The sequence below is a fragment of the Heterodontus francisci genome, chromosome 4 (assembly GCF_036365525.1).
Source record: "Heterodontus francisci isolate sHetFra1 chromosome 4, sHetFra1.hap1, whole genome shotgun sequence".
Taxonomy (NCBI): Eukaryota; Metazoa; Chordata; class Chondrichthyes; order Heterodontiformes; family Heterodontidae; genus Heterodontus; species Heterodontus francisci.
Window position 1 is genome coordinate 39,791,011 of NC_090374.1, and position 12,581 is coordinate 39,803,591.

General features: G+C 44.4%; 1 protein-coding gene across 2 annotated transcripts in view; it reads right to left on the minus strand.

Moving 5' to 3' along the window:
• The window catches only part of enpp6 (ectonucleotide pyrophosphatase/phosphodiesterase 6), an 86,946-nt gene extending 81,312 nt beyond the window's left edge, over nucleotides 1-5,634 (minus strand). The window contains exon 1 of one of the 2 annotated variants that reach the window (XM_068029382.1): nucleotides 5,348-5,634. In XM_068029382.1, coding sequence (XP_067885483.1) covers nucleotides 5,348-5,588 — 241 coding nt within the window. In that variant the 5' untranslated portion in view covers nucleotides 5,589-5,634. The remainder of the gene's footprint in view (nucleotides 1-5,347) is intronic. The other variant, XM_068029383.1, reaches the window with a different exon arrangement.
• Between the last annotated feature and the right edge of the window lie 6,947 nt (nucleotides 5,635-12,581).

The following is a 12,581-nucleotide window of genomic DNA, read 5'->3' on the forward strand; positions in this document are numbered from 1 at the left end:
TTGCTGACTCATCTGCAGGCAACCAAGGGCATCTCCATGTTGAGGCACCGTTGCATTAGCCTACCTGCCTCAGCAGTGCCCACCTTTCCCGGAGGGGCTGCTGGCTGGTCATTGCTGCAGGCTCTCTAATTGGATCTCCCATTTTCCTGGCCACCCACCATCCTTAATTGGATGGGACTCCTAGAGGTAGCTTCTTAATTGGCTGCCTTGTCCCAACACTGTCACTTCCAGGTTTCCAACATTACAGCTCAACTGGTTCACGCTCTCACTTCCAGACAGACATCACTGGTGTGAGCACCACAGCTGCCTGGTGCTGATATCAGCAGGTGAGCTGTGCCACTTCTTGGCTCAGGCAGTGGCATAGAAATTAGTATGTGCCAGTTGGCTTGGTTTGGGGCACAGAAAAGGTGTAGACCCAATTTTGGGCCTTGGGCCTTATTTACATCCAACCAAGCCCCAAGCTGGAGATCCCTGTTGGACATTCAGAGGCAGTTCTGCAGCGTAGAATGAGATGAGGTCCTCACGTATGTCTTAGGAGAAGGGCAGAGAGGGAATTATCGTGGGGGTTCGCAATTAAAAGGGGGATCAAGGCAGTGATCATGGCAGTGGGGGGGCGGGGGGAGTGTGAGGTGGCAATCTAGAGGGGGATGGGGTTGGGGCAAGCAATGTCTGTCAGCCACTCCTCCACCTCCCAGTTCCACATTTGTGCTGCCTGATCATTTAAAATATTGCACCGTGCAGATTATATTAAGCGCGATGCTGACTAACTGTACACCTGAGCACAGGGTGCGAAACTGGGAGAGGTGAGTAAGCTAACCTGCACCACTTAAATTCAGCCTGCACCTCTTAAATAGTACTCAAAATTCTCTGCAATGATTTGTTCACTCCCAACCAGCTAATGGCTGTTAGGAGGTCAAGTACTTTTTTAATTCATTTCATGGCAAGTGAGCATCGCTGGCTGGGCCAGTATTTATTGCCCATCCCTAATTGCCCTTGAGAAGGTGGTGCTGAGCTGCCTTCTTGAACCACTGCAGTCCATGTGGGGTAGGTACACCTACAATGCTGTTGGGAAGGGAGTTCCAGGATTTTGACACGGCAACAGTGAAGGAATGGCGATATAGTTCCAAATCAGGATGGTGCTGTCTCCCAAAATGCTGTGCAGTCTCATTAATGAACGCTATTTAAGGGGCGATTAGCCCCTTAACGATCCTCTGCTCCTAGTGCAAGCTTCAACTCCTTTTACCAAGGTGGTGTCTTGCGGCAAATGTGTACTAAACCGATGTTTCAGTTTAAGACTCCACCTCAGTCACTCAGAGACTCTTTGGCACCTTAAGTATCTGGGGAAAATTGGCCCCCTAGATTTCTCTACTATCTAAACTACACTACTGCACTGGAATACACTGTAAAACTCAGTTACTGTGACTCTGATCTGCTATTCAGTTGCTAAGTTTTGAGGTAACTTAGTCCAGATTACAGCCCACTCCCCACACTCTGTTTACTGTGTGCAGTTTTAGTCTCCTTATTTAAGGAAGGATGTAAATGCATTGGAGGCAGTTCAGAGGAGGTTTACTAGATTGATACCTGGAATGAGCAGGTTGACTTATGAGGAAAGGTTGGACTGACTGGGCTTGTTTTCACTGGCGTTTAGAAGAGTGAGGGGAGACTTGACTGGAGTTTATAAGACCCTGAACGGTCTTGACAAGTTGGATGTGGAAAGGATGTTTCCTCTTGTGGGTGAGTCCAGAACTAGGGGGCACTGTTTTAAAATTAGGGGTTGCCCTTATTAGGACAGAGATGAGGAGAATTTTTTTCTCTCAGGGGGTTGTGCGACTTTGGAACTCTCTGCCTCAGAAGGTGGTGGAGGTGGGGTCATTGAATATCTTTAAGGTGGAGGTAGATAGATTCTTGTTAGGCAAGGGAATCAAAGGTTATCGTGGTAGATGGGAGTGTGGAATTTGAGACACAAACAGATCAGCCATGATCTTAGTGAATTGTGAAGCAGGTTAGAGGGGCCGAATGGCCTACTTCTGCTCCTAATTCGTATGTTCGTATGTAACTGATGAGCCAATGACTTTCCTACTGGACCTACTGGTTTTTCAGCTTTATTTTGCTACTATATCTATTTACATAGAATGTACAGCACAGAAATCAAGTCGTCTATGGCGGTGTTTAGGCTCCACATGAGCGTACTCCCACCATACTTATAACCCAATCAACCTATTCTCCTGGTCAGAAATTCACTCTCCTGGGCCAAGGTCCGTGTCTCTGCTGCTTCTGGACCTTATAGTGACCTCCAGCCTTGTCACCCATTTCTCTGGCCCATGATTGGTTCTGCACATTCTGGCTCATCATTTCCACGGAAATATCTCAAGCAGTGTGCTCTCTGATACACTGCACTGCAACAGCTTCTGGATTCACTCGCCCTCCACTGCTGCCTACAAATTTGGACATCAGTTCATTGCTGCTCCAATCTGACTCACCTATCTACATCAACTTTATCCCGACATGGAGCCTCTGACTTTAACTTAGGTGTCCCTTCAATTGTCTCCTTTTTATTCCTTATTTACTACCAAATCTTGCTATGTAATCGTGCCTATGTAACCTGCGCTTCCTGTGTTGTTTCGCATGTGCATTTTGGCAACCACTTTGAACTTATCCTTCCATTTCTCTTTGTTCCTTCTTTCCTCTTGATCTTTCTTAGGCCTCTCTATCCTGTTGTTGTGCCTCCTTTCATTTCTCCCCTCTCGAGTACTAGATCCCCAAATCCCTGTTACAACCCTTCATCACTGTACCACTATCCTACTCTCCTGCTGCTGTTCCAAGCTTGGCTGCCTCTTGAATAACCCTACAACTTTCCTCTGTGCGTCTTGTGATTGTGAGGTTGCATAGCATGCAGCAGACCACGATAAATCGAGAGTGGTCCTGGCATTGGAAGCGTTGCTGCTTGATGGCATTCCATGTGGCAGCTTGGTTCTCATTATAGACATACTGCCCACGTGTGCATGGGCTGCATATCAGAGTCATGAGCCAGGTGAACAGTGGCTCAGTGGATAGCCCTTGTTGCCCAGTAAGCACCCTCTGGTCTCTTGTGGTGACTCAAATGCTGATGGTACAGCGGACTTGTGCAGAATAAAAGCATCATGACTGCTTTCAGGATACCATGCATGACCTGCATGATGTGCTGAGTGTGATCGGACACCGTCTGCACATTGAGAGACTGAAACCCTTTGCAATTGTGGTACAATCCAGCATTTAGATGCAGTGCCTGCAAAGCAAGGAAGGTATGTGCAGTGAGTGGCACCCTGCACCTTGGGGGTAGCCTGCCAACTTGTGAAGCCACGTACACACTCTGCCTCCGTTGCTCTGGAGAGACAGAATGAAATGTACTCCCTACTTTTTGCCACCTTCCTTATACAGCAGTGGATGGCAAACTGCAAGATGTTGGGCATGTCATGGGCGGCACAGTGGCACAGTGGTTTGCACTGCAGCCTCACAGCTCCAGGGACCCGGGTTCGATTCTGGGTACTGCCTGTGCGGAGTTTGCAAGTTCTCCCTGTGTCTGCGTGGGTTTTCGCCGGGTGCTCCGGTTTCCTCCCACATCCAAAGACTAGCAGGTGATAGGTAAATTGGCTGTTGTAAATTGCCCCTCGTGTAGGGAGGTGATAGGGAATATGGGATTACTGTAGGGTTAGTATACATGGGTGATTGTTGGTCGGCACAGACTTGGTGGGCCGAAGGGCCTGTTTCAGTGCTGTATCTCTAAATAAAAAATATCTCCTGCTGTAGTCTGGAATGATCCCAACACAAAGAAATTCATGACCTCAGTCACCTTCATAGCCACTAGCACTGCTGTCCTCGCCCTGCATTGAGTCTGCAGGCCTGCCCGCAACAGGTGACAGATTTCAGTGAGCACCTCCTTCGTGAAACATGGAGGCATCGAACACTTTTTCCCTCACTGTGTTTCAGGTAGGAAGATTGCCCCCTGAAGACCCTGGGTGGATATGGCCTCCTGCTGAAAGCTCTTCTCCCCCTCCTCCTCTTCCCTCTTCGAACAGCCTGTCCTCCTCTGTGCCACCTTTGCTCATTCTCCCCGTCAGGCTGAGCAGAATCCTTGAAGTCAGAACAAAGGCCTTCACCATGTTCCATCCCATTCCCTGCAGACATCATGAATGTGACATGACAGTAAAAACCACCAAGCACTTCCATTAACTGGGCAGCAGACATTGAAAATCAACCAGCAAGTAACCTGAAACTGGTCAATGATCCCTAAAAACAGCACTGGTCATCGATTAGCATTGAGTTCCAAAACAGTACCGCGGGAATCAAATCACTGATATCACAATCTGCCTACTCTGCATACTTGCAATGCACGTTCCTCTCGCCGGCAGTCCTACACAAAGTAGCATTCCGCGCGGCCCACATCAGAAGTGTGCAGTGCGGAAGTCATTTTGAATGTGAAACGACACTCCGAGCGCCAGAAAAACGGGCGCTACAAAGCCAAATTGTCTGATTAAGCCTCTGTGAAGCACCTTAGGACATTATTTGATTTTAGATTAAAAGCACTGTAGAAATGGAAATAGTTTTTTTTTATTAATTGATGGAGACTGCTGTTGTCCAAATGTATTCCATTTTCCAAACCCAACACTTGAGATTTGTAAAAGGGCCACATCTAACAGAGCGACTTGAGCCCATTTTACACTCGACTGCACACCACACTGGAGTTAACCATGCTCATGCAGCTCTACTACAAACCGGTCACCGTGACCTTCCACACGGCTCTTCCATCGAGAGACGCCCCACAAAAGGACAAAAGCCTCACAAAATTGTGTCCCATTATATGGGGAGAACGACCTGTAACAAAGTTCGCCATTCTTGGGGGGGGGGGGGGGGGGGCTAACTCATCATTTGTTGCCTGGGGTAACAGGGACAATATTTTAATCGAGCTGAATATGGGCTCATCAAATAATCCATGAGGAGGAGAGCGGAAACAAACGCAGCGAACAGAACTCTTTTCCTTCCATTTATTCACTTAGAATATGATTAAAGTGTTCCTTTTTTTTAGCAAGTTGGTCACATTGCTATATACTATACAGTAAAATAATTCGTTTTTTAAAAATATGAATGTTTGGTTTTCTAAATGCACAGTAATTTATTTTATATAATTTAACCGCATTTGTAAAAAATTCCTCTTCTTCCCAATGAACTGCTCCTGTAAAAGATTAAACGGTGATTTGTCAGGACGCAAAGTCCATTTGTGAACGAGATACTTCACCGGTTTTCAAGCCCCGTGTGTGTTTCACTGGGCGAAAATCAACATCGCCTCCTTTATTTTTGTGAATCCACTTACCAGTCATGAGGGAGTAATAATTAGGATATGAAAGGCTGGGAAAATCCGGTGTCAAATATTGCGATTTAACGCCCATTTCCACGATCTCTCTCAGACCCGGCAAGTTCTGCAGCTCCTCTTCCTTGATGTAATCGAAGCGAAAGCCATCGATCAGGAAAACCAACAGTTTTCGGTTTGCAAGGCATGGGATTGAGAGAAAGGCAATCAAACTGATGGCACAAAGTGCTGTCTGCCTGGCCATGCTAATCCCCGGCTGAGCTGCAGCAGTATTAAGCACAGGGTAGATGCAGTTGCGTCCTGATGTGAATGGAGCCGTCAGCTGAAATTTCTATAAAGGGCAGCCAGGTCAAAGTACCAGATCCAGAGGCTTCAGAAAAAATAAAACACACACGATTTCCCATTTGCCAAAAGCTTTCTGCCTCCACGTAGCTACGTCAGCTTTACCCCACCTTGGGGCCTCTGACTTCAATTTTGAACTACCTCCTATTGTCTCCTTTTTATTCTGCATTTATTACCAGGAGATGTATATTGTAATCCTGCTATCTTAAAAAAAACCTTAGCAGGGGTGTGGGAAATAGGAGATAATACAAGAGAGACACACCAAGGTATGCAAACAGTTGGAAGAGACAGTACGAGAGTAGGAAATAGCAAAGTATTAGGTGGGAGCAAAGTGAGAGTGTTAGTACTAGAGAAGGATGTGGTTCCATATTACAAACATACGAATTAGGAGCAGGAGTAGGTCTTTCAAGCCTGCTCTGCCATTCAATAAGTTCATGGTTGAACTGATTAATCCACATTTTCACCTACCCCCATAACCTTCCACCCCCTTGCTCATCAAGAATCTATTTACCTCTGCCTTAAAAGTATTCAAAGATTCTGCTTCCACCAACTTTTGAGGAAGAGAATTCCAAAGACTCACGACCCTCTGAGAGAAAAAAATTCTCCTCATCTGTCGTAAATGGGCTACCCCTTATTTTTAAAACAGTGACCCCTAGTTCTAGATTTTCCACAAGGGGAAACATCCACCCTGTCAAGACCCTTCAGGATCTTATATGTTTCAATCAAATAGATTATTAAATATTATTGGATTAAATATTAGATGGGAGTGGACTGAGAAGGACTACGAGGAATGCAAAGACAGGATTACAATGCATGTGTGTAAACACACAAATATGGTGAAGAAGGTTGGTGAGCTACAAGCACAAATAGCAGTATGGGAATATGATGTAGCAATAACAGAAACGTGGCTTAAAAATGGCAAGGATTGGGCACTTAACACACAAGTTTGTAACGTGTTCAGAAAAGATTAAGGAGGAAAAAAAGGAGGTGGGGTGGCAGTCCTGATTAGAGAAGACATTGCAGTGCTGGAAAGGAAGTATGTCCTTGAAAGGACAAAGACAGAATCCATTTGGTTAGCATTGAGTAGCAAACAGGGTATGATCATGCTGCTAGGGTATTCTATCGGCCTGTAAATAGTGAGGGAGCAAATCTGCAGGGAATCACAGAGATGTGCAAGAACTATAGAGTGGTGATATTGGGGGACTTTAATTACCCAAATATCAATTAGGATAATTTTAGAGTAAAGGGTAAGGAGGGGGAGGAATTTCTGAAATATGTTCAGGAGAACTTCCTTGATCAGTGTGTTCTCAGCCCAACTAGAAAGGTGGCATTGCTGGGTCTGGTGCTGGGAAGTGAGGTGGGCCAAGTGGACCAAATGTCTGTTGGGGAGCACTTGGATAAGAATGATCATCATATCATAAGGTTTAGACTAGTAATACAGAAAAGCAAGGAACAAAATAAGGTAGAATGTCTAGATTGGAAGAGGGCTAATTTCAACGCAATGAGAAGGGATCTCGCCAGGGTAGAATGGAACCAAAGACTGGCAGGAAGAGCTGTATCAGAACAATGGGTTATCTTTAAGGAAGAGTTGCTTCAGGTACAGGCTAGGTACATTCCAACAAGGGTGAAAGATTGGGGAACCAAGAACAGGGCTCCTTGGATGACGGAGGAGATAGAAATGATGATGGAACAAAAAAGGAGGGTATATGATGCATGTCAGGTGAACTCATCAGGTGAGAACAGGCCATATGCAATAAGTTGAGAAGGGAGGTGAAGAGGAAAATAAGACTGGTAAAGAGAGAATATAAAAATAGAATGGCAGTCAACATAAAAGGGAATCCAAAGATCTTCTACTGTCATGTAAATAGTATGTGAGTAGTAAGAGGTTGAGTGGGGCGTATTAGGGACAGAGAGTGAATATATGCTTAGAGCACAGGGCAAGGTTAATATATTTAATGAGTACTTTGTAAGTGTTCACGAAGGAAATGGAGACTGACAAAATATCAGTAGAAGCAGAGAGAGTAGAGGCAAAGGATAGGATAGAAATTGAGAGGAGTGAGGTACTAAAAAGGTTGACTATCCTTATGGTAGATAAGTCACTGGTCCAGATGGCTTGCATCCCAGGTTGCTAAAGGAAGTGGGGATGGAGATAACAGAAGGGCTTGCCATTATCTTCCAAACTTGCCTGTATATGAGGGAGGTACCTGCAAATTGGAGAATGACAAATCTGACACACTTATTCAAGAAAGGGTGTAAGGACAGTCCTCGCAACTACAGGCCAGTTAGTGTAACATCAGTGGTGGATACGGTTTTCAAAACTATAATCAGGGAAAATATCAAGGGACACTTAGAGAGGTGCGAGTTAATTATGATAGCCAGCATGGATTTGTAAAAGGCAGATCATGCTCGACAAATCTAAATGAATTTTTTGATAAAGTAACAGAGAAAGTTGATGCAGGGAATGCAGTAGATGTTGTTTATTCAAAAAGGGAGGGAGACAGAAAACAGGAAACTACAGACCAGTTTGTTTTACATCTGTCTTAGGGAAAATGTTAGAAGCTATTATTAAAGACATTATAGCAGGGCATTTAGAAAAATTCAAGGTAATCAGGCAGAGTCAACAGGGTTTTATGAAAGGGAGATCATGTTTAACCAATTTATTGGAGTTCTTTGAAGAAGTAACATGTGCTGTGGATATAGGGGAACCAGTGGATGTATTGTACTTAGATTTCCAGAAGGCATTTGATAAGGTGTCACATCAAAGGTACTGCGGAAAATAAAAACTCATGGTGTAGTGGGTAACATATGGCATGGATAGAAGATTGGCTAGCTAACAGGAAACAGAGTTGGTATAAATGGGCCATTTTTTGGTTGGCAAGATGTAACAAGTGGTGTGCCGGGATCTGTGCTGGGGCCTCAACTTTTTACAATTTATATAAATGACCTGGATGAAGGGACCAAAGGTATGGTTGCTAAATTTGCTGATGACACAAAGATAGGTGGGAAAAGAAGTTGTGAAGAGGTCATAAGGAGTCTACAAAGGGATATAGATAGGTTAAGTGAGTGGGCAAAGATCCGGCAAATGGAGTATAATGTGGGAAAATGTGAAATTGTCCATTTTGGCAGGAAGAATAAAAATGAAGCATATTATTTAAATGGCGAGAGATTGCAGAGCTCTGAGATGCAGAGGGATCTGGGTGTCCTCATACATGAATTGCAGGTATAGTACGTAATTAGGAAAGCTATTAGAGCGTTATTGTTTATTGTGAGGCAAATTGAATACAAAAGTAGGGAGGCTTTACTTCAGTTATACAGGGCATTGGTGAGAACACATCTGGAGTACTGTGTACAGTATTGGTCTCTTTATTAAAGAGAGCGTTGGAGGCAGTTCAGAGAAGGTTTACTAAACTAACACCTGGAATGGGTGGATTACCTTATGCGGAAAGGTTGGACAGACTAAGCTGGAGGTTAGAAAAGTAAGAGGTGACTTGTTTGAAACATATAAGATCCTGAGGGGTCTTGACAGGGTAGCTGTGGAAAGGATGTTTCCTCTTGTGGGAGAATCTAGAACTAGGGGTCACTGTTTAAAAATAAGGGGTTGCCCATTTAAGACAGAGATGAGGAGAACTTTTTTCTCTCAGAAGGTCATGAGTCTTTGGAATTCTCTTCCTCAAAAGGCAGTGCAAGCAGTCTTTGAACATTTTTAAGGCAGAAATGGATAGATTTTTGATAAGCAAGGGGGTGAAAGGTTATTGGGGGTATGGGGGAATGTCGAATTGAGGTTACAATCAGATCAGTCATGATTTTGTTGAATGGCAGAGCAGGCTCGAGGGGCCGAGTAGCCTACTCCTGCTCCTAAATCATATGTTCGTTGTTAATATGGATTTTAAGAAAGCATTTGATAAGGTAACACATAAAATGCTGGTTAACAAAACTGAAGCTTATGGAATAAAAAAATTGGCTTATGAACAGAAAACAGCAAGTCATAGTAAGTGGTTGTTTTTCAGACTGGAAGATGGTAGACAGTAGTGTTCCCCAAGGGTCAGTACCGGGACCACTGTTTTTTTGATATACATATAAATGACTTGGATTTTGGAATACAGAGTAGAATCTCAAAATTTGCCGACAACACCAAACTTGGAGGTGTGGCAAACAGTGAGGATGATATGAACTGCCTGCAACAGGACATAGATAGGCTAGCAGAATGGACAGAGAGGTGGCAGATGGAATTTAATACTGAAAAATGTGAAGTGATACATTTTGGCAAAAGGAATGGGGACAGGCAATATATATTTAATGTCACTGTTTTAAAGAGTATGCAGGAATAGAGGAACTTGGGGATGCATGTGCAGCAATCTTTGAAGGTGGCAGGACATATTGAGAGAAAGGTTAGTAAAGCATATGGGATCTTGGGATTCATAAATAGAGGGATAGAGTACAAAAGCAGTGAAGCTATGCTGAACCTTTATAAAGCTCTGGTTAGGCCCCAAATGGAATATTGCATCCAATTCTGGTCATCACACTTCAGGAAGGATGTGAGGGCCTTGAAAGGGTGCAGAGGAGATTTACCAGAGCGGTTCCATGGGGGATTTTAGTTACAAGGTTAGGTTGGAAAAGCTGCGTTTGTTCTCCTTAGAAGAAAGGAGATTAAGGGGAGATTAAATAGAAATGTACAAGATTATGACAGGCTTAGATAAGTTATGCAAGGAAAATCTTTTCCCATTAACAACTGATACACGGACCAGGGGGACACAGATTGAAAGTTTTGGGCTAAATATGCGGGGGGAATATGAGGAAGCACTTTTTTACATAGCGGGTGATAATAACCTAGAACTTGTTGCCCACAAGGGTGGTGGAAGCACAGGCAATCACCGAATTCAAGAGGAAGTTGGATGGAGAGAAATAGATTTGCAGGGCTACGGGGATCGAGCCGGGGAGTGGGACTGACAGCATAGCTCAGTGGAGAGCTGGCATGGACCTGATGGGCCAAATGGCCTCCTTCTGTGCCGTAAATGTAACTCTATGTAACCATGCTTATGTAACCTAAGGTTTCTGTGCTGCTTCATATGCACATTTTGGTAATGACTCTGAGCCTATCACTTCTATTTGTCTTTGCTCCTTTTAGGTGTCAGCTGTGGCTCAGTTGGTTACACTCTCACCTCTAGAATCATAAGGTTCTGGGTTCAAGTTCCATTCCAGAGTGTACAAGCAAAAATCAAGGCTGATGCTCCAGTACAGTAGTGAGGGGAGTGCTGCGCTATCAGTGGTGCTGTCTTTTTGATGAGACATTAAACCAAGGCCCCATCTGCCTGCTCAGGTGGGTGTAAAAGATCGCATGGCACTATTTCAAATAAGAACAGGGGAGTCATACCTAGTGCCCTAGCCAATATTTATCTCTCAATCAATATCACAAAAAACAGAGTATCTGGTTATTATCACATTGCTGTTTGTGGGTGTTTGCTGTGCACAAATTGGCTGCTGTGTTTCCTATGTTACAACAGTGACTACACTTTAAAAGCACTTCAGGAGCTGTAAAGCACTTTGAGACATCTGATAGTTGTGAATGGCGCTATATAAATGCAGGTCTTTTTTTCATTTCTCTTCACCTCTATTTTGTTCTATTCCAGAAAGCCAGTTGTTGAAGGATATAACTGGAGCCAATTTTTACACACTTCTATATTTATATACAGAGTTACACATTGAAAACACATAACTCTTAACCCAACAACCACCGTTTTGGTTCGTGTCTATTTCTAGGGGCGCAAGTGAATCCCCAGTTAATGCCCATCACCTCTATACAATTAAACACACTTAAACAGAACCATGCATGGTTTTAATACCACCCTTAACTGTACCCTTGAAATTTCCAGCACCTGCCATGAACTGACGCAGGTGGCACATCGTGGAGAAGGGGAATACTGCGTGACCACCATGAGCCTCAATACCAGTACAGTAACATCCACTGCACAGTGATCAATACAAGTTTCTGCTTCCACCCCTGGGTCCCAACGACAATCGGACATTTGGCGATAACTCACATCCAGCCTTCCCGTAGGGAGTGAATGATCATAACCGATGATTTAACGGAGGACTTGTTGAGATACCTGCTTCCCAAGGGGAAGTGAATCTCTAAACTGCTGGAACATCTACTGAAGGTGAGGGAAGTGGCCCAGACAACAATGAAGCAGTATCACCGAATCCAACAGGAGGTCAAACAACTGGGAGAGAATGTGGAAGCCGAACTGGAGGACGCATAGTGGTGGGAGGTGGTTTGGGACAGGGGCATTAGGGTGGATGCTCACCCCTGGATTAGAACTGCTTCCCCTGTACTGGTAGCGGTGCAGTTGTTAATTGCTATCGGACTTATGGTTGAATGTTGTACCCTGGCACCTAAATTGAGACATAATTTAGAAAATGTAACTGTGCAAATCTAACCACCAGTCTGGCCAGCAGTGATGGAGCAAGGAGCACTTGGCGTTAGTTGGCCATCTTGCTAGTAGCCTAGGGTCAAAAGAGGGGACTGAAGTGGTGTACGCTGGGAGTACTGCAGGCTTGACTAAAATTGCCGTACCTTATGTAGAATAATACAAAGTATCAATCCTAGACTGAACCTGGTCACTAGGTCGTAAGAGGATGCTAAAGAAGGATCCGAAGCTCATCGAAACTGGTAGGATCCCCGGATTATCTGATGGGCAGAGGCTCCTAGGGACTGCCTTGGGCCAGGTGCTGGCCAAGAGCCAAAAGTGGGGTCTGTAGGGAAGACTGGCATATGGAACTATGGGATACTTGACGTAACTCGAGAAAGTTTGCCTGCTAGATACCCGAATTACACGAATACCTAAGAATCCTATGAATAGGATGATCAAGAGGTTGACGAGGTGAATAATATAACCAA